This window comes from Narcine bancroftii, chromosome 13 (genome assembly GCF_036971445.1).
Source record: "Narcine bancroftii isolate sNarBan1 chromosome 13, sNarBan1.hap1, whole genome shotgun sequence".
NCBI lineage: Eukaryota > Metazoa > Chordata > Chondrichthyes > Torpediniformes > Narcinidae > Narcine > Narcine bancroftii.
Genome location: NC_091481.1, coordinates 67242086 through 67261283, shown reverse-complemented (window position 1 = coordinate 67261283; position 19198 = coordinate 67242086). Strand labels below are relative to the sequence as shown.

The 19198-nt window shown below is 47.3% G+C and overlaps 1 protein-coding gene and 1 pseudogene across 5 annotated transcripts in view; both read right to left on the bottom strand.

The window, feature by feature from the left end:
- Positions 1–19198, bottom strand: part of ppfia3 (PTPRF interacting protein alpha 3) — a 114654-nt gene that overhangs the window by 53630 nt on the left and 41826 nt on the right. For all 5 annotated transcript variants that reach the window (XM_069908105.1, XM_069908100.1, XM_069908102.1 and 2 more), the window contains exons 3-10: positions 18467–18568; positions 16480–16644; positions 14205–14279; positions 11688–11900; positions 8378–8524; positions 6830–6964; positions 5392–5475; positions 2679–2810 (exon numbers count right to left, since the gene is read on the bottom strand). In XM_069908105.1, coding sequence (XP_069764206.1) covers positions 2679–2810; positions 5392–5475; positions 6830–6964; positions 8378–8524; positions 11688–11900; positions 14205–14279; positions 16480–16644; positions 18467–18568 — 1053 coding nt within the window. The remainder of the gene's footprint in view (positions 1–2678; positions 2811–5391; positions 5476–6829; positions 6965–8377; positions 8525–11687; positions 11901–14204; positions 14280–16479; positions 16645–18466; positions 18569–19198) is intronic.
- On the bottom strand, positions 989–1117 carry LOC138749073 (U1 spliceosomal RNA; annotated as a pseudogene).

Sequence of the window (19198 nt, the reverse complement as noted above, 5' to 3'; positions counted from 1 at the left end):
GCTAACAGCTCTTGTGTCTCTAACTTTTTTATTAGATTCTTCTAATTTCTTTTTTAAGTCCTCTACCTCCATTTCTACTGCTGCATCTCGTTCTTCCACCTTGTCCATTCTTTTTCCTATTTCTGATATGGTCATATCTATTTTATTCACTTTCTCTTCTGTACTGTTTATTCTTCTTCTTAAATCACTAAATTCTTGTGCTTGGCATTCTTTAAATGAATCCATGTATTCTTTAATAAAAGAAAATATATCCATTGTCTTGCCTTTCCCTTCTTCTTCCATTTCACTGTGCTCTTCCTCTTCTTCTTCCTCTGGGTTGGCCATCTGTTGTTTCTTTGTTTTCTTTTTCTTCTCTTCTTTCTTGTTTTCGTTGTCTTCTATGTTCTCCTCTTGCTGCTGCTGTTCTGTAGCTGTCATTGCCGGCTGTGGAGATCGACTCCCCAGGTGGTCGCCCCTCCCGTCGGTGTGTTATTTTGCATGCGCGGTTGCGCACTTTTACTCGGCTCAGCGAGCCATTTTTGTAGTCCACTTTCTACCGACCTGAGGGAGCGGGCTTCTCTCTCCACCGCGGGCCTCTTCGAACAAGTAAGGCCTTCTCCTTCTTCTTCCGTTGTCTTCTCTTCCTCTCTTCTTACCATTGGTTTCGACTTTTCTTTTTTCGTCGCCATCTTCTTTCCACCTTTATATTCACTTTAATTTTTATTTTTGTGCCTTTGTGCTTTCCTTTATTTTTTTCAACTTTTCTGGAGAGGGCTGGAGTTCACCGTCCGGCCACTACTCCATCATGTGACTTTCCCCCATCCTCAACACCTTCTCCACAGGTTCACGGCCATTCATCACATCTTCTTAACAAAGCTTATGGATGGACAATAATAACTGGTATTTCCAGTGACATCCAAACGAGTTTAAAGGATCTTACAGTCAACAGCATGATAACAGCAATTCTCTTGCTGCTGGGCATTTATTGGCAGCCTCATTTCCCTTTTTTTTAAATAATAGTCGAGTATCCCGCATTTGGGGACATTGCAGGTGTCAGCACACCCAAAGTGCAATGGGTTAGCCTCGTCCTGGGAGATCGGCCATCAAGACCACCGATTCTCCCCTGCCAGGTAAGTATGGCTGCCTCATTTCCGACAATATCAACTACACTTCAAACAAGCAATTCATTAGGTGTAAAGTTCTTCAGAGTGTCATGAGGTTGTGAAAGGCGCAATAAAAATGCACATCAATCTTTCAATCAATAAGATGTCACTTGCTTGATTCGCATAGCAGGGTCCTGGCTGATCCGGGACGGTACCCCATCCATCATAGCGGTTCGGCAAGAATCAGTGAGTAGATAACTTGTTGAGTGCTGGGAAGTACTCACCAAAAGGATGATGAACGATGCAGGCACCTTACTACATTTAAATAGCGCCTGGATGAGGCAGTGAAGTATTTAAGCTGTTGGGCTATGAACTGATCTGTTATGACCAACAAAGGTTTAGTGGGCTAAATCGTCCCACGACACAGGCATGTGGCAGAGACGAGCAAAGGTCAGATGATCCCAGCTCGGGGATGTGTGGTGCAGAAATGGCCCTGTTCATGCTGCACCCGAGCGGAGGACGTCTTAGGTGTTTTGGTAATGAGGCCATTCATCCCACAGTGTGAATCTAGCTCTCTGAGATTCACTTTTCTTTCAAACGATTCTACGGCACTAATCGCTGAAGCGACAAGCGTCAGATCAAGTCGTCAAGTTTGTTGTCATCCAATTGCACCAAGTACAACCCGACGAAACAGCGTTCTCCAGTCCTCGGTGCAAAGAATGCAGGCGTACAACCAGACATAAAACACATATAGATAAACAATACACATGCAGGTCAAATATTCATATATACAATATATAAATAAATATTTTTTCATGAATTTGGGAGTCTCGGGTGGTTAGTGTGAGGAGTTCCTTTGGTTGTTCACCATTCTTACTGCCCGTGGGAAGAAGCTGTTCCTCAGCCTGGTGGTGCTGGCTCTGATCCTCCTGGATCTCTTCCCCAATGGGAGTAGCTGAAAGATGCTGTGTGCGGGGTGGAAGGGGTCCTCAATGATTTTGCACATCCTCTTCAAACAATGATCCCAGCAGATCGCTTCAAAGGGTCGGGGCTGGGGGGAGGAAGAGACCACTGATCCTCTCTGCCGCTCTTATGTTCCCATGGATTGACCTCCACTCCAGTTCACTGCAGCAACCGTACCACACTGTGATGTACTCTCGATAGAGCTCCTGTAGAAGGCTGACATATTGATGGCCAGTAGCCTTGCCCACTTCAGTCTTCTCAGGTAGTGCAGTCGATGTTGGGCCTTGCTGACAAATTGAGTGTTGAGTGTCCAGGATAGGTCACTAGTTAAGTGAACTCCAAGGAATCTGGTGCTCTCCACTCTCTCCACTACAAAGTTGATGTGTAGTGGAGGGTGGTCGTTCCTGGTCATACTGAACAGGGTAGTGGGTGCTGAGAGAGTGAAGGAGAGCAAGAGGAATGAGGGGGAGCTATGTGAGTGGGGGTAATGAATTGGAAGGGGTTTGATGGCTTGGAGTGGCGAAGAGGAGGGGATGTTCTGATGGGGGAGGGAATGGGGGAGTAGTTTGAGCTCTGGGGATCCCCTACCCTTTCTCCTCCCATCCCATTCCCCCTCACAAGCGGAGGTCTCACCTTCTCCTCCAGAGCCGCCATCCTCTCCTTCAGGTGCAGCTGCAGCCGCTCGTTGGATTCAGAGAGGAGCTTGTCGACTGTTTCGGACAGACGCTTGTTATGTTCATCATTCATCTTCTCCCTCTGCCGAGCCTGGGTGGAGGAGAGGGAAGGTTTAAGCCGAGAGCCACGGGTGGACACCCTGTCTCGGGAGGGAACACCAGCACTGCTGAATGAGATATGCCCTGCTGGGATATCCCCGTTCCTTCACTGCCACTCGGAATTTTCATTCACAAATCACTGGGGTACAACTGGGATAGAAGAACATAAGAAATACGAACAGGAGTAGGCCATGCGGCCCATCGACCCTGCTCTGCCATGGCTGATCTGATGATGGGCTCATCTCCACTGATCTGCCTTTTCCCCATATTCCCTAGTATGTAAAAATCTATCCAACCTGGTCTAAAATATATTTCGTGAGGTCACTTCCATTGCTTTAATGGGCAGACTCACCACCCTCGGGGAAAAGCAGTTCCTTCTCATCTCCGTCCTAAATCTGGATCTTGAGGCTACATCCCCTAGTTCTGGTCTCCCCCATCAATGGAAGCAACTTTCCTACCTCAATCTTATGTATACCTTTTATAATTTTATGTTTCTATAAGATCTCCTCTCATTTATGTTTCTATAAGATCCCCCTCATTCTAAATTCCAGAAAGTATAGCCCCAGACGACTCAATCTCTCCTCATCAGCCGATCCCCTCATCTCTGGAATCAACCTGGTGAACCTCCTCTGCACCGCCTCCAAAGCCAGTACATTCTTCCTCGAGAAAGGAGACCAGAACTGCACGCAGTGCTCCAGATGCGGTCTCACCGGTACCTTGTACAGTCGCAGCAGAACTTCCCTGCTCCGAAATCCAGACCCTTAAAAGGAAACTCACACATCAGTGTTGATGAACCCACCCTGACTCATGGTGAAGACAGACCAAAATGACTTGCCTTCACTCCCTTCTGACTCCTGTCACCTCCACCAGCCCAACCCTCTAGTTCCAGCACCTTGAATTTGGGTGATTTCAATCCTTCTACTCTGTTTTAAAGGTCCTAATTTCTGGATGATGTTCTCCACCTTCCCAACAATCTGTAGAAATTCATTCTTAAACCCAGCTCTTGGTTTAACACTCCTGGGAAGCCCCTCCGGAGGACTCCATAATTCAGATGCCCCATTAATGGAAACTCCATTATGACCTGTGAGTCCTGGGTCCACGCTCTGTCATCACACATCCAGGGAGAATGAGGGGGGTCCTAATTCAAACCCTCACTCCCAAAATCTCCACAAAACCCCATCCACATGGCACGGAGTCTTGGATTAAATTTTAGTGAATCTACACACAAAATGTGCCTTGGACTGATTGGATAAATGATAATTATGCCACTAGAATATTGATCTGGAGGCTTGAAGACTGGGTGACCTAAATTAAACGAAGTGGCCCACTATCAGTAACGGTGATGAGGTGACCACAAGAGCTGAAAATATTCCGTAGATGTCGATACCATGTAATAGTCGATCTTTAATCATCCAAAAATTGCGCGTTTTCATATGACCCATGTATAAGTCAACCCCCTCCCCATCATTTATTGGCCCTGATGCCCACCCATTCAAGCTCCCAATGCCCCGACCGCAGACCCTCGCCATGGCTACCTACCCACCAGAGCCTCTAGATACCCTGACTTCATTTTAATGGCCTGCCCGCCGGAGCTCCCAAAGCTACAGCTGCGGACCCTTGCCCCGGCTGCCCACTCATTTGAGCTCCTGATGCCCCAAATGCAATCACAGAGCACCTATGACACAGGGGTTGCTTAAGGTGGGATGTGGAGGGAAGGGAAAGTTGAAAACCACTGCTCTAGACCCAATTGCTTCTGAAATATTTTGTTTGAGAGTAATGGTCATTGGCCCATTTCCTTTGGAGTTCTGAAACCGTGCACATAACAAGTCAATGAGGGATGATTAAAATAGTTGTTTCCAAACTTTTTATTTCCACTCACATACTAACTTAAGTAATCCCTTACTAATCACAGAGCACAAATGGCACAGGGAACACTTAAAGTGGGATATGAGCGGAAAGAAAAATGTTTGAAAACCACTGCTCTAGAAAAATGGGCAACAACATATTGCTGATTTAAAAGATTTAAAGAAACAAACATTCACTCTAGAAATGTGCGACTGTTTAGAATCTGTTATGCTTTTTAGATGGACTTTGCGTGATTTAACCAGTCTGAAAAATTTCTGGCATCTCGGAATTGGTCATTGACACATGAGCAACCAAAACTTCAAATCTCAGTTTCTTTAAGCGAGTTTAGACAGCGTACCGGAGTGCACTTTACGCATCATCGACATGTCCTATTCATTAGCCCATTGTTCACGGAATGAAGAGGACGTATCAATGACATGAAATTTACAAGGGGTCCAAGAGGTAAAATGTCGGAACGGGAATGGAACCCTTGATCCCATTCCAAGCTTTTTAAAGTATTTATTTATTTATTTTTTACACACAGCATGCGTTCTGGGAAAAGGGGAATAATTTCCTGGAATGCAGCAGCTGTGTAAAAAATATAAATGTTTCCTCGAGGACTTTGAGTAACATCACCATGGATCTGTTCATTGTACTTGTGTGGACGACAATAAATTCTCATACAGTACTCGTGTGCAGGAGAGAGCATTCCCATCGGGAGACTTTACCCGTTGCAGCTCCCGATTCTTCTCCTCCAGCTCCGCTTCCAGCTGACACAGTCTCTCCTCGATGTTACCATGTCTTTCCTCGGCCTAAGGAGGAAAGGCTCTGGGTTAATATGATCCAATTCCAAACCTACTGAGAATGCAGGTGTTAAAATGTTGACTCTATGAGGGAAGCTAGCCACATTCCTTCTCTTCTTGTTGTCAGCTGGAGCGAATAACGACCTCCTTAGTAAGGTGGTAAAAGACTATTAACCATTGGGAAAGGGAAAAGACCCTGATTAACGAATCCCAAGAAAATTCTAAGAAATATATGGAGCAGTCTGATCAAATGTTCTCAAAACCTAGGGGTCTGATGGTAATATATGACTTGCAAGCCACAAGGCAGACTCTCTTGGGGTGAGACTAGCTGCTCGTGGCAATGCTTCTTGCAAGTCAGTGTTCCATTAGGAGTTCTCGCGCTTTGCAAAGTGATTAAAATTTATTTTCACATCTGCATTCATGCTAGCTTTCAAGCAACCTTGTCTGCTTTAACACTATCAGTCCCAGACTCAGTGTTTGCAGGAACCTCTTTCCCAAAAAATAGATTTTATTCACAATAAATGATTTACCAAAAAAAAACATTCAGTCTATACCCACCCTTACTATTGTATTCATACAATCCTATCACTGAGCCTTGTTAAATTTGATTCCATTTCCTCCACTGTGGCTTCTTGTCGTTTCTCTCCCCACCCCCCCCCCCCCACACCCTCGTTCGAGGGGCTTCCCCTTAGTACCCAGTAATGAGAGGACTCTGGACTGGGGTCCTTCCCCACAGTGCCCTCTCGTTGGCTGCACCAAGCCCTCAGCATGTATTCCTGCAGCCTGGAATGCTGAAGAACCAACAGGTTCCAGGCAGACCAAAGGACATCTTTCACCGAGATGATGGCCTTCCAGCAATTCTGGATGCATCCCCAGGAACAGCCCGTAGATTAGAAAGTCCTCTGTCACACCGCTGCTGGGGATAAACCGCGACAAGGACCCATCATACATCCTTGTCCACATGCTCTTGGAAAATCAACGAAGAGATGGGCAACAGTCTCCGCTCCACCACTGTCATCTTGAGGACAACTTACATTTCGCAGGAACACTTCCATGCCCAAATGCCTCTAACCCCTCGACTCAAGATGTGATGGGTTCATACTCCATGACAATAAGGATGGAGGAGCTGCCAAATTGTCAGAGACAATGCCATTCAAATGAGGCGTCAGCTTACTTCAGAGAAATCCTTCCTTCATTGTCCCAGGACAAGACATACCCCCAATTGCTTTGTGGGATCTGGCTGGGCATGGATTTGGCACACCACAGTAATACTGAGAGGGTGTGAAGTGTGTGTCCTGATGGTGTAATGGGCCCCCATGAGTCTCACTGTACTTGCGTTAGAGGTTTGGTGGACCAAGCCTACCTTGTTGAGGGCAGCGACTCGCTGCGCCAGCTCAGCCTCCACCTCTGGGAGCGTCTCTGCCTTCCGTAGGGTTTGCTGAAGCTTCTGCTTGGAGGAGTCCAGCCATTCCTGGAGCTGACGGTTCTTGTCCTCGCTCTGAAAGGGAGAGCACGTGCGCAATTGACTGCAGGGAGAGGCATGGGTAGCTGACATCCCACCATGCACGTGCCCTGCACTGCCCTCCGCCCACCTGAATGCAGGAGTTGGGGATTTTGGCTGCAGATTTCCAAATGAAAGGAGGTTGGTCTAAACCAGCCGTTCTCATTGGGGGCCACAGCACATTGAAGTCACATCGGGAAAAGCACAAGGGGAAGAGTGAGTTGATCACAGCTAAGCTGCTCAGGGTAAAGTGGAAGGAACAGCAGGTTAGTGCAGCTGCCTCCCAGCTCCAATGACCTGGGTTCAGTCCTGACCTCCAACCCCGCCTGCGTGGAATTTGCCAGCTCTCCTTGTGAACAGCGTGGGTTTTCTCTCAAATCCCACAGACGTGTTGGCGGATTTCCCCCCATCGATGTGGTCTACCGGGATTGCACAAAATAATTGAGGACCCCTTCACACTCAGCATCATTCAGCTGCTCCTGTCGGGGAAGAGATTCGGGAGGATTGGAGCCAGCAGCACCAGGCTGAGGAACCCACGGGCAAAGGAAGGACCAAAGGAACCGTTCACACTCACCATCTGTGTCTCATATCCATGAAACAATATTTTTTGATTTAGATGAAATACTTGTCCTGCATGTGTATTTTTTTGTCTGTAAGTGTGTTATGTCTGGTTGTGTGTCTGCGTGCTTTGCACCGATGATCAACCTGTTTCATCGGGTTGTACTTGTACAATCAGGTGACAATAAACTTGTCTGGATAAATGAGTGCCCCCACAGAGGCGATGGCAGGAGAACGGAGGCATGGTGGAGATAATGGCCATGAATAGGTCTCTGGGAGAACAGGACTGATGGATTCAAATAGTGACTTCAATGTTGTCAGAAAATGTGAAAAATTGAGTCTGTCCCGATTAAAAAAAAACAAAGTCTGACCACGTCATCAAAGGAGGTGCAATCACCACAGGTAAATAGAGAGAGCTGGAGGTTGGCCTTGATCACATTAAAATACAAGGAACTAAATTCCTCCTTCTGCAGAAGATTTAAAAATTGCTCCATGATCGTATCCCCAACAGGTTTGGTTAAAGAGGCAATTCATGGACTCAACCAAGGGTCCGGGTTAGACTGTGGTGGAGTTTTATCTGTGCAAGGTGAGAGGCTGGAGATCTGAGGGGGGGCTTAACTTCTCCCCGAGCAGGTGGTTGGAATCTGGAGGGTCCTGCCTGACGGGACGGCGGAGGCAGAGGCTCTCACGAGATTCAAGCAGCAGCAAAACGAATACTTGAATTTGGCTGAGGGCCAAAAATCTACAGACATCACGTGAGTAAATTGGATTATCGTTGATGGATTCGAGGGGGAGCACGGATGTGGGCTGAAAGGCCCGTCGTGCGACCGAGTAACATGGGGAAGCAGTTACCTGTTTGAAGAGGGACTCCTTGCTGGCCAGCTCATTCTCCAACTTGTCGTTGGTGTCGTGAAGGGATGTGGCTTCCCGCTGGGCGCTGAGATAGCGTTTCTCCAGTGTTGTTATTCTCTCCTCCATGTCCTCCCGTTGAGCCAAGGCCTGGGCAGGAAAGCATGATCCACAGCTCACACAGGGAAGTGGAATGGTCTGAGCGCACAGGGACCAACCTTCAGCAGTAGAAGCAACCAGTTACACTGCCAAAGCACACGGACTGAGGAGGAAGACACTTGGTCCAGGCAGCTCCCAGCCCTGCAAGTCATTCAGCCACATTAACCCACGCCTTTATCTCTCTGTGCTCATACAGTTTAGAACATTACAGCACAGAGAACAGGCCCTTCTGGGCTGTGCCAAACTATTATTCTGCCTTCTCCCAGTGACCTGCACCCAGGCCATTGATTCCATACCCCTCCCATCCATGTACCTGTCCAAATGTTTCCTAAATGTTAAAATTGAGTCCGCATTCACCAATTCAGCTCATTCCACATTCCACCACTCTCTGTGTGAAGAAGTCGGCCCTCATGCTCCCCCAAAACTTTTCCCCTTTCACCCTTGACCAAGGTCCTCTGGTTCGTATCTCACCTACACTCAGTGGAAAAAGCCTGCCTCTGGACCCCTCACTATTTTGTATACCTCTATCAAATCTCTCCATGGTACCATGTACGGACCATCTGTCCGTACATCACCGTCTGGTGTGGAAACTACAATGGTCAGGACAGGAAAAAAAACCCCAGAGGGTTGTGAACTTGGCCGGCGACATCACGGGCACCAAACTTCCGTCCATCGAGGACATCAACAAGAGGCGGGGTCATACGAAAGCAGCCTCTACCCACAAAGACCCCCACCCCCACCACCTAGACCATGCCCTCTTCTCACTATGAGATACCGGAGCCTGAAGACGAACACCCAGCGGCAAAAAGACAACTTCTTCTCCTCCGCCATCAGATTCCTGAATGATCCATGAACCAAAGACACGATCTCACTTTATCTTTTTCTTGCACTATCTGATTTATTTTGAAATGAGGTTTATAGAAATGTTTGCACTATGACACTGTGGCAAAACAATGTTCAAGACAATAAACTCTGATTCCGATTCTTCTACGCTCCAGTGAATAAAGTCCTAACCTGTAACTCAGCTCCTCTCACTCATGCCCGCCGACTCCCACAATTCTCCTTGTTACTAACCTACACTAAGGGGTCATTCACATACTCAATTTACCCACCAGCACAGCTTTGTGACGTGAGAGAGGGAAGTAGAAAAATCCTGCGTGACCACAGGGCCTGAGGGTCAAGATCACACATGGGCCCTTGGAGATTGTGAAGTGCTGGACCCACCCACCACACCACCCGTTTCAAATGTCTCCAAAGGTTTCCCGCTCCTTCACCTGGGAGGACCAAATATTATTAATGCTGGTCATCCAACAGGAAAACCATTCCCACTCATGTGAACAGAAATGGCCCCAAAAAACAGGACAGGATTTCCGTCCGATAACAACAAATGCTGAGTCACATCATGCGTTCGCCTAGTTGTCCTTGAACGGAAGAGATACTGAAGTCGACCACATTGGTGATTCAGAGTCACGTTTAGGCTTGACTACCTTATATGCCGTCAGATTGAACAATTTGTGTATAGGTGATTTTGAGTGATACCTTTTGTATAAGAGGACCCCTCAAAATGTGGCACTTACCGCTGACCCGTGGATACTGTTAAAAGCAAATCGCGATATTTTAACAATAAATTACCACAGGTGAAAAGGTTGGTGTTGTGGTTAGCTCAACGCCTTTACAGCGCCAGCGATCAGGACCGGATGGGGTTCGAATCCCGTGCTGTCTGGAAAGTGTTTGTACATTCTCCCCATGTCTGCATGGGTTTTCTCCGGGGGCTCCAGTTTCCTCCAACCGTTCATCAGGCTATACGTTGGGCGGCACGGACTTGTGGGCCAAAATGACCTGTTACCATGCTGTATGTTAAATGCTTCTATTTCATTTGGCCAACTTAAAATAAACCACAGTCGGATCCTGTACAGGCCGCTTAAAGCTCGTACAGAGCCAACAGCAGTTGGACCGGGTGAATGGACCCTGTGGAGGAGCGCCGACACTTCGCTGATAACTGACAGGGCGTGCGCAAGATTGTATCAGAGATAGCAGGAAGACGTTGAGACTTTGGCGTTAAGGTAAGAAATTCTTAGACCCTGGTTTTAAGGTGAAGTGTTTTGAATCGTCCTATGCGGTTGGTAATGGTGGCAACTTTCTTTGCCTGTGGGACATCAGCAAAACCATGGGCTTGTATCATCTGGGATCAGCTGCAATTCCAGGACAGCAAAACTAAACATGCAGGAAACCTGAAATCAGGGATTACTGGGAATATTCTGGCAGCCCTCAAGGAGGGAGAAATGAGTTAACAGGTCCAAGATCGTTAACCCCAGATCATTAACTTCAGTTCCAAAATCATTAACTCAGTTTCATCGGAGTTCTGATGAGAGGTCATCAGCCTGAAACATTAACTCATCTCCTCTCCCCACAGTTGCTTACCGACCTGCCAGGCACAGTAAAATCCCCATTATCCAGCATTCAATCAACCAGAAACTCAAACAACTAGCAAAAATAAAGGTGGAAATAAATAAATTAAATTAAAATAAATAAACATTTTAAATTGTAAATGTTCTCCAAAGCAACGCACAATCCCTTGGGAAGAAACACTCAGACAGCGGAACGCAGCGGGCATTTGAATAAAATGGTGGTGCCCAGGATGAAGAGCTGGCTGATGGCGCTGGACGATGAAGAGTCAGCTGACGGCACTGGACGATGAAGAGCCAGCTGACGGCACTGGACGATGAAGAGCCAGCTGACGGCACTGGACGATGAAGAGCCAGCTGACGGCACTGGACGATGAAGAGCCAGCTGACGGCGCTGGGGCGATTCTCCCAAAGTGTCTCCCTACCCCTGCCTGGTTAGAGTCTTTATCTTTATGTTATTAAATATATTAGGAGTTGGGTTGATTATGACAGTCGCTGTTACAGTGCTTGCAAACGGGGTTTGAACTGAAAGGAAGGTGCGTCGTGGGCCTGAGAGCCATGATCCCCATATGCACTGGAAAATGGGAATTTTAACTGGATTTTGGTTTTATTTTTAAGTTCATTTGAACTCCCCGAGTTTAAATTCCCCAGTGCTGTGTAGCATTGGAACTCGAGTCGCCTCTCAATGCCCCAGAGCACTGGTTGTGAACCCAGACCCGGCCCCATGCTCACAGGTGGAGACCAGGTACCTCTTTCAAGTCCCGCTGGAGTTTGGTGTTGGCCTCCTCAGACTTGATGAGGTCCTTCCGTGCCGTACTGAGCTCCTCCTCCACCTCGGCCACCTTCCGGCACAGCACAGCCAGGCGCTCCCTCATCTGCAGCAGCTCCGAGCTCTGCCTCTCAATCAGATCCTGGCACTCGGAATCGCCGTCGCCAGCCAGCACTGTGCCATTCGTCAGCCTCTGAGGATACACAAGGGCATTGCACGTTCGTCATGGACATCCACACCCCCTCTGATGTCTAAGATCGTCATGCACATCCTGACCAAGCCAAGAAATACTCAGGAAGGGCCACAATTATTTTGTTGTGGTCATGCTCCAAGGCCCAAGCACCAGTGTCAACCATAAACATGATTTCATTCATACCACCTGGCTTTCAGGACGAGGGCTAGCTCTGGGGAAGGATGGTGGAGTGTAGTCACAACCCCACAGTCACTTGGGATACGGAATACTGACATAGGGAGAGGGGATGGGTTTTGACCAGCCCATAATGCTGGGCAATGAAGATTTTGCTTCCTGAACACTTTTGGGTGTATTTTATAGACTTTGGGCTGCTGATCAAGAAAATTTTCCTATCACGTACCATTTTGTGGGATATAATCTATTTTTGTGATTTCCTGTCATATTTTAAGTCTACTCCAAGTGTACAAAACCATGAAGTTCAACATGCCATTGAAAATTCATGTTCTGCATTCACACTTGGACGTCTTCCCTGCTGATCTCGGTGCCGTCAGTGACGAACACGGTGAAAGGTTTCACCAGGACATTGCGACCGTGAAAAAGTGGTATCAGGGCAACTGGAATCCATCAATGCTGGTTGACTATTGTTGGACACTGATACGAGAGGCATCAGATGCTGAGTACAAACGAAAATCAACGGCGTAACATTTTTAGGTCAGTTGAACGAACGCAACATGTCAGCATCATTATGCAATTAAACATGGTAAATTTACTAAAAGTTCATTTAATGTTTCTCCAACTTCTTACGTGATACATCAAATCTGAAATTATCTTTGTGTTCAGCTAAAAGTTGTCGATCATAATCCTCAATTTGTTTTCAGGAAGCAAATCTTTTGAAAAAGGTAGTTGTCCAGTGAATATTTAAATCGTGAAAAACTGCAGCAGGTTTGTGCATGAATCACGCAAGATTGAGTTAGAGGTGAAACAGATAATCAGTGTAATTGGTAGATGACTTGGGAGAAAGATTGGGCACGACGGAAAGAAATTCAAGTGGGTCATAGGTAGGGGTCTTGGGTTCTCTGGTTAGGGAGGCAGGAGGTCCCATAAAAAAAGATGAGACCATGTCTGGGTCTGTCCAACATGTCCATTCCTGGTCTAATTTTCCTGCTGTACTTCAAGGGAGGTGAGGAATCAGGTAATTAGGACTGATGAGGAAATAAACATGGATGGGCATCAAGCAGGATGTGCCCAGTGGAACTTCCAGAGTGTCACGAGACCACCTGGAGAGGAGCCACGGAATCCTTTTACAGTCACCTACCGCTGAAAGAATCGGGGTTGGATGATGGGATTTCACTGCCAGCACATACTCCTCAGTGTGACCAACACAAGCAATCACTGAACCACTGGATAGGAGGGGGAGCGTGGAGTGCACCAACCAACATTTAGGCTCAGGGTTCTGTCATCCCTGGAACACAAGCAAAATTCACAACCATCTGATGTGCTCGTTGATGGCCACCAAATCAACCCAAACTTATGTCCATCCACTTTTGTCTACGATGATAAAATATAGAAAGTTTGTGTGATTTTATGTTGTATTTAACAAATTATAATAGGGATACAGGGGATGTAAGAGCCAAAACATGCGTACTTACCTTGTTAATTGGCATCCCGGGATCCGTGGGCTGGGCACGGCCATCTTGATTCCTGGGCGAATGTGAGTGTCTTCGGTTGGCGCATGCGCGGGAGTTAGACGCCCTGACGATATTGAATTTGTGCCCTTAACTCTCGCCCATGCGCCAACCGAACTCCAATACACAAACCCATGCCCAAGAATCAAGATGGCCGCGCCCAGCCTACGGACCCCGGAACGTCGACTAACAAGAATGCACATTTTGGCTCTTTTGTGCCCTGTCATAGTTGGTCAAATGCACAAAAATCTACGATGATAAAAAGATTTGATAAAAAGTTTGCTTTAAGACTTCGGTACTCCACACGTGTCCATTCGGAGACAAGACCGATTCTTCAGTCCCAATTCCGATCGTAAATCAGAGACTACCTGGTGTATGATGGACAAAAGCTGAAGCTTTTGAGGTTGGTGAGATCTCTTAGTGAAGAATCATCTAAAAGATTATGGAATCACCACGGCTGAGAAAGCTACAGAGCAAGTACTGGTAAATGGATTGGATGGCTAGCATGGACAAGATGGGCTAAAGGGCCAGTTTCTGGGCTATGTGACCCTGCAATTGGGAAGACAGGATGCCCTCTCACTCAGTACTATTTTGTTGTTATTTTATAACAGGTACTCACATCCTGCGCTGTTGATTCCAACTCTTCTTCCAGTATCGAAACCCTTTCCAGAGCAACTCTCAGTCTCTCCCGAACCTACCAATCACACAATTAATGCTCAACATCCCAAGGATTGACAGAACTGAAGAGCACAAAACACAAAGGAAGTTGCAGCCTTGGGAACAGTAGAGGCAAGATCTACACGCAGGCCATTGTCAACCACTTTTATCCCTTGGATGGATCTCTGCGATGGAGGTTTGGTACGAAATTGGAAACCCCAGCAAATTTCTGCAGCTGTGCGGTGGAAAGTGTGCTGACCGGCTGCATTAAGGTCTGGTCTGTGGACACCAATACCCTCGAGCGTAAAGCCCTGCAAAAGGTAGTGGACACAGCCCAGGACATCATAGACAAAACCCTCCTGACCATTGAGAACATCTACGGAGAACGCTGCCGTCGGAGAACAGTTTTATCTGCACGGCTATTAAGTGTAAATTCTGCCTTGCCCACAGGAAAAAGAACCTCAGGGTTGTACGTGATGCCATGCATGTGCTCTGACAATAAATCTGAATTGCGGACACCACATTGTCAGGGAACAGAGTACATGGGGAGGTACTCCGGATTCCTTCTGTGCACCATGATGCGTGGCTCGGTGGGTCAGTTGCCTGAGTGCATCTGGGCTGGGGTACGAAGCAAATGTGGGGTCAACGAGGGAAGAGGGGTGCACATCTGACAATACTCGCTACAGACCCACTGGGCTGACTTGACAACTCTCTGACCATTCAAGAGCGCATGATGCACTTGGGCTGCCAGCTGGGAGGAGGTGGGATCACGCGGAGCAGTCAGTAGAAAGGAAGGAAGGTTTGATGGCAGTTTCTGAAAGCTTGAAGGGTTTTGGCAGAGCAGGAGAGAGGATTTCCGGCGCAGGAGAGGCAGGAACCAGAGGAAACAACGGAACAGGTGGTGAGGGGGCAACATTTCCACACAGAGGTGTGATTGAATCAAAAGGTCTAATTCATATTCAACAGTAACATTTTAAAACAAAAAGGATATTTCATGAAGGGACACGGCTCCACCTACTCATGCTACGCGACGTCATGCCACATTTAAATTTAGAATGCTCAGTTTCCGAGTTGAATTTAAATGTTCAAACACTGCAGGCACCTTTCCTGAATTATTTTCAGAATCTCTGATTTAATATGAATGCAGAGGTGTTGACTCCGATTAGGAAATCTTTTTTTCCCCTCTCCTGGCTAAACAGCTTCATTTTTGGTAGGGAGTTTAGATTTTTTAAAACTTTAATATTGAGGATACGGGGTGATCCCAAAATCTAGGGAGTCTGACTTAGACACAACAATTAACTCTGGTCAGGGATGTTTGCTGGATACTATCAATGCCAGGTATAGATGGGACCATTACCTTTCTCCATCCACTGTACCCCACCCCACAGAAATTTTACCAAAAGAAACTCGAATTATCAGAGACGCGTTTTAGGTGTGGTGCAGAGGTGGGTTCCTTTCTTCATTCTCTCTGGCTCTGGATGAAGGTGAGGCCCTCCTGGTATGACCTCTGGGACACCCTGACCACGATCATGGGAGTCACATCCCAGTCGACCCAGAGCTTCGTCTCCTGGGGATCTTCACCACGGTGGGTAGATCACTAACTCATTCTCAGATCAACTTCACAGAAATTGCCTTACGTGACGCAGTAACATGGAAGTCTGGCTCCCATCTACTCATGGATAGGTGATCTTCGGAGACTAATAGCTTGAAAACGTCACGTACAATCTCAGGAAGGGATCTAACACCTTACGAAAAATCTGGCAGCCTTATTTAGAGCATGTAGGTACCTCACTAGCGCTAATTTAGGGTTAAGATTGCGACTGGCTGGCTCAAAGACCTCTGTAAAGGTTTTAACACTGTGGGATTATCGAGTCTCCATAAGTTATACTGTACGCACTGACAATCTTTGTGTGTTTCTTTCTTTGTTTAATGGGACATATAGAAGGGTGATGTTTTGTACTTGATATGATTGTTAAATATATTTAAAATGATAAAATTATTACAAAAAACGGAATGCTAGCTACCCGGATGAACTGGTATGATCTAAGCGCAAGTTTTTTTAAACTTTAATATGTATTCTTAAGCAATCTGTATTTTTGAATGTGGAACTTCAGTTTCACGGGAAAGGAATGCTCTCAACGAACCAGCACAACTATGATGGAACAAATGGCCTCTCTCTTGCTTTCCCGTGACTTCAGCAAGTTCAGGCGCAGAGACAATACAAAACAAGACATCACCTTTTCATCCAGAGCTTTATGATGTTCGAAGAGCGACTTTAGGGCCTTGAGCACCTCGACCTCACTGGAGACCCCAGCAGGAGACTGGGCCTGTCGTTTCACCACCGTCATCCTGAGGGAGCGCTCGTGGCGTGATACCAGGCACTCCAGGTGTTCAAGCAGCAGCTGCAGAGGATAGAGCAAATCGTCGAGCTGAGACCGCAGATGTGCGGCGGCGCAGACAGCCCACAGCAAAATCCTGCCTAAATGGGAACACAGTGTCTCAGAGGCCTGCATAGTTGCAATTGATTCTGGACTCACGGAGATGTTTTCTGTACATATGTGCATAATAGTTGAGTTTTGTGGAACAATTTATCGGGTAAAATTTAGGGGGTCGACAATTACACACATTCTACTTTTGACTCTGGTAAGTAGTTAAGTGGTTCAGGGCATCGGGAGCTTGGATGAGTGGGCGGCCAGGGTACAGAGACTGCGGACGGGGCATTGGAATCTTTGAGGGGGGGGTGGTCAGGTGGGGTCTGTGGTCGGGGCATTAGGAGCTCGGTTGGGTGGGTGGCCAGGGCACAGGTGAAAGTCCGCAGTCAGGGCGATGCAAGCTCAGATGAGCGGGTGGCACACAGGTGAGAATCTGTACTTCGGGGCACTGGGAGCTCAGACGGGCAGGTGGCCAGGTGATGTCCGTGGTTGGGGCGTCGGAAGCTCGACTGAAACGTTGGGAGCTCCAGTGGGTCGAGAGCCTGGGCCTAGGCAAGAGTCCGTGATTGGGGCTTCTGGGGCCAACAATAGGGGGTTCGGATTTTACATGGTGTCGACTACAACATCTAATTGAATTTAAATGTTTCCTGCCATGTGAACTAATGCATAGTGAGAAACTTTCTTTTGAGTGATATCCGAGCATCAATCTATCTGGTCTTCAAAATGAAACAACAGTGCAGAATATCGTAGCAAAAAAGGTGTAGTTAAAAACTTTACAAGGGCAGGGTCATTTTACTAATAAGAGGACCATTCCATAGTCTGATAACAGCATGAGCATGCTGGGTCAAAGGGCCTGTTTTCATGCGGATGATTCTATAATCTTGGCGACGTGCTAGAGGATTGGAGGAAGTTGAGGGAAGTATTAAGGAGGGCGGGAATGGAGGAATTTGAAAACAAAATGTGCCAGCAAAGAGTCCAATCAGTAGCCCCTTTTATACTGCAAAGCTGCGGTATTCCCATAGCCACGACCTGTCCTAGGAAGCTGGCTTACGTATTTACAGAGAACAGAAAAGAGCTGGCTCTGTGAGTCAAATATACTCCACCGCTGGATCTAAGACAGGTAGGTCTAGACCCCCCCGCCGCCCAAACCACCTTGCCATTCTTTCAAACAGCACTTGAAAGGCGGATAACACCCAGCTTTCAAGCTCTGTGTAAAAGGGGCTCGTGAAACAGGCAAAACCAGTGTAAAAGGCGGTTTACTCCTCGGACAGCCCGGTTAGCACAATGCTGGTGAAGCGACCAGGGTTCGAAACTGGCGCTCCCCGTATCTGCGTGGATTTCTTCCGGGGGGCTGGGGTTTCCTCCCACCGTTCAAAACATGCCGGGGTTTGTAATTGGGTGGCACGGGTTCGTGGGCCGAGAAGGGCCTGGATGTCTACATTTAAAATTTTGAAGAATATTATTCTCTCAGTCACTACGGGGATGGGGACCAGAAGCTTCAAGTGTTACACCTTTAGGATAAGGCTTCAGCTGTAGAAGAGGCAGGGGGTGGGAATCCTACCTTTGTGTTCTGCTCCCAGAGAGATGTAAAAATATGGAGAACTAGAAGATGCCAGTGACCAGGGAACCATTTTTATTGCCTCTCTTGCTGAGATTTCCTTTTCCTTTTGAGGACATTGGGGGGAGGGGGGTACATGAGAGTTTGGAAATTCCTCCAGGAGATGCATGGAGACTGCAGAGCCCAAGGTGTGTTTGGCAGCTGCAGGGGTGGGGGGGGGGGGGTGGTGCTCACCCGCGTGTTGTTCCTCTCGGCTTTCAGCTCCGCAATCTCCTCCTCCCTCTCCAGAAGCTGCTCTCGACACAAGTTCAGCTCCTTAGTGAGGACAGCAAACTCCTGCAGGGGAAAGAGAAAAACATTTGTACGGTGGAGAAATGGAAACTTTAGGGGGAGATGAAAAGGAGACCTTGATCTGAAAGGAACGTATGAAGGATAGTCATTCAGCATATTGTGCCACATAAGAACATAAGGAACAGGAGCAGGAGTCGGTCAACTGGCCTGTCGAGCCTGCTCCCATTCAATGAGATCAGGGCTGATCTGATGACAGGCTCATCTCCAGCGACCTGCCTTTTCCCCATAACCCTCATTCCCTGACTCTATAGAAATAGATCCAACCTTGCTATAAATATATTTACTGAGGATGCCTCCACTGCTTCAATGAGAGGCAAATTCCACAGATTCACCTCCCTCTGGGAAAAGCAGTTCCTCCTCATCGCAGTCCTCTACTCCCCTGGATCTTGAGACTATGTTCCCTAGTTCTGGTCTCCCCCACTAATGGGAACAACTTGCTTACCTCTATCTTATCTACACCTTTAATAATTTTACAAAATCCCCTTGGATTCTTCTAAATTCCAGCGAGTACAGTCCTAGACGACTCAATCTCTCCTCATAGGCCAACCCCCCTCATCTCTGGAATCAACCTGGTGAACCTCTTCTGCACCGCCCCCAAAACCAGTCAATCCTTCC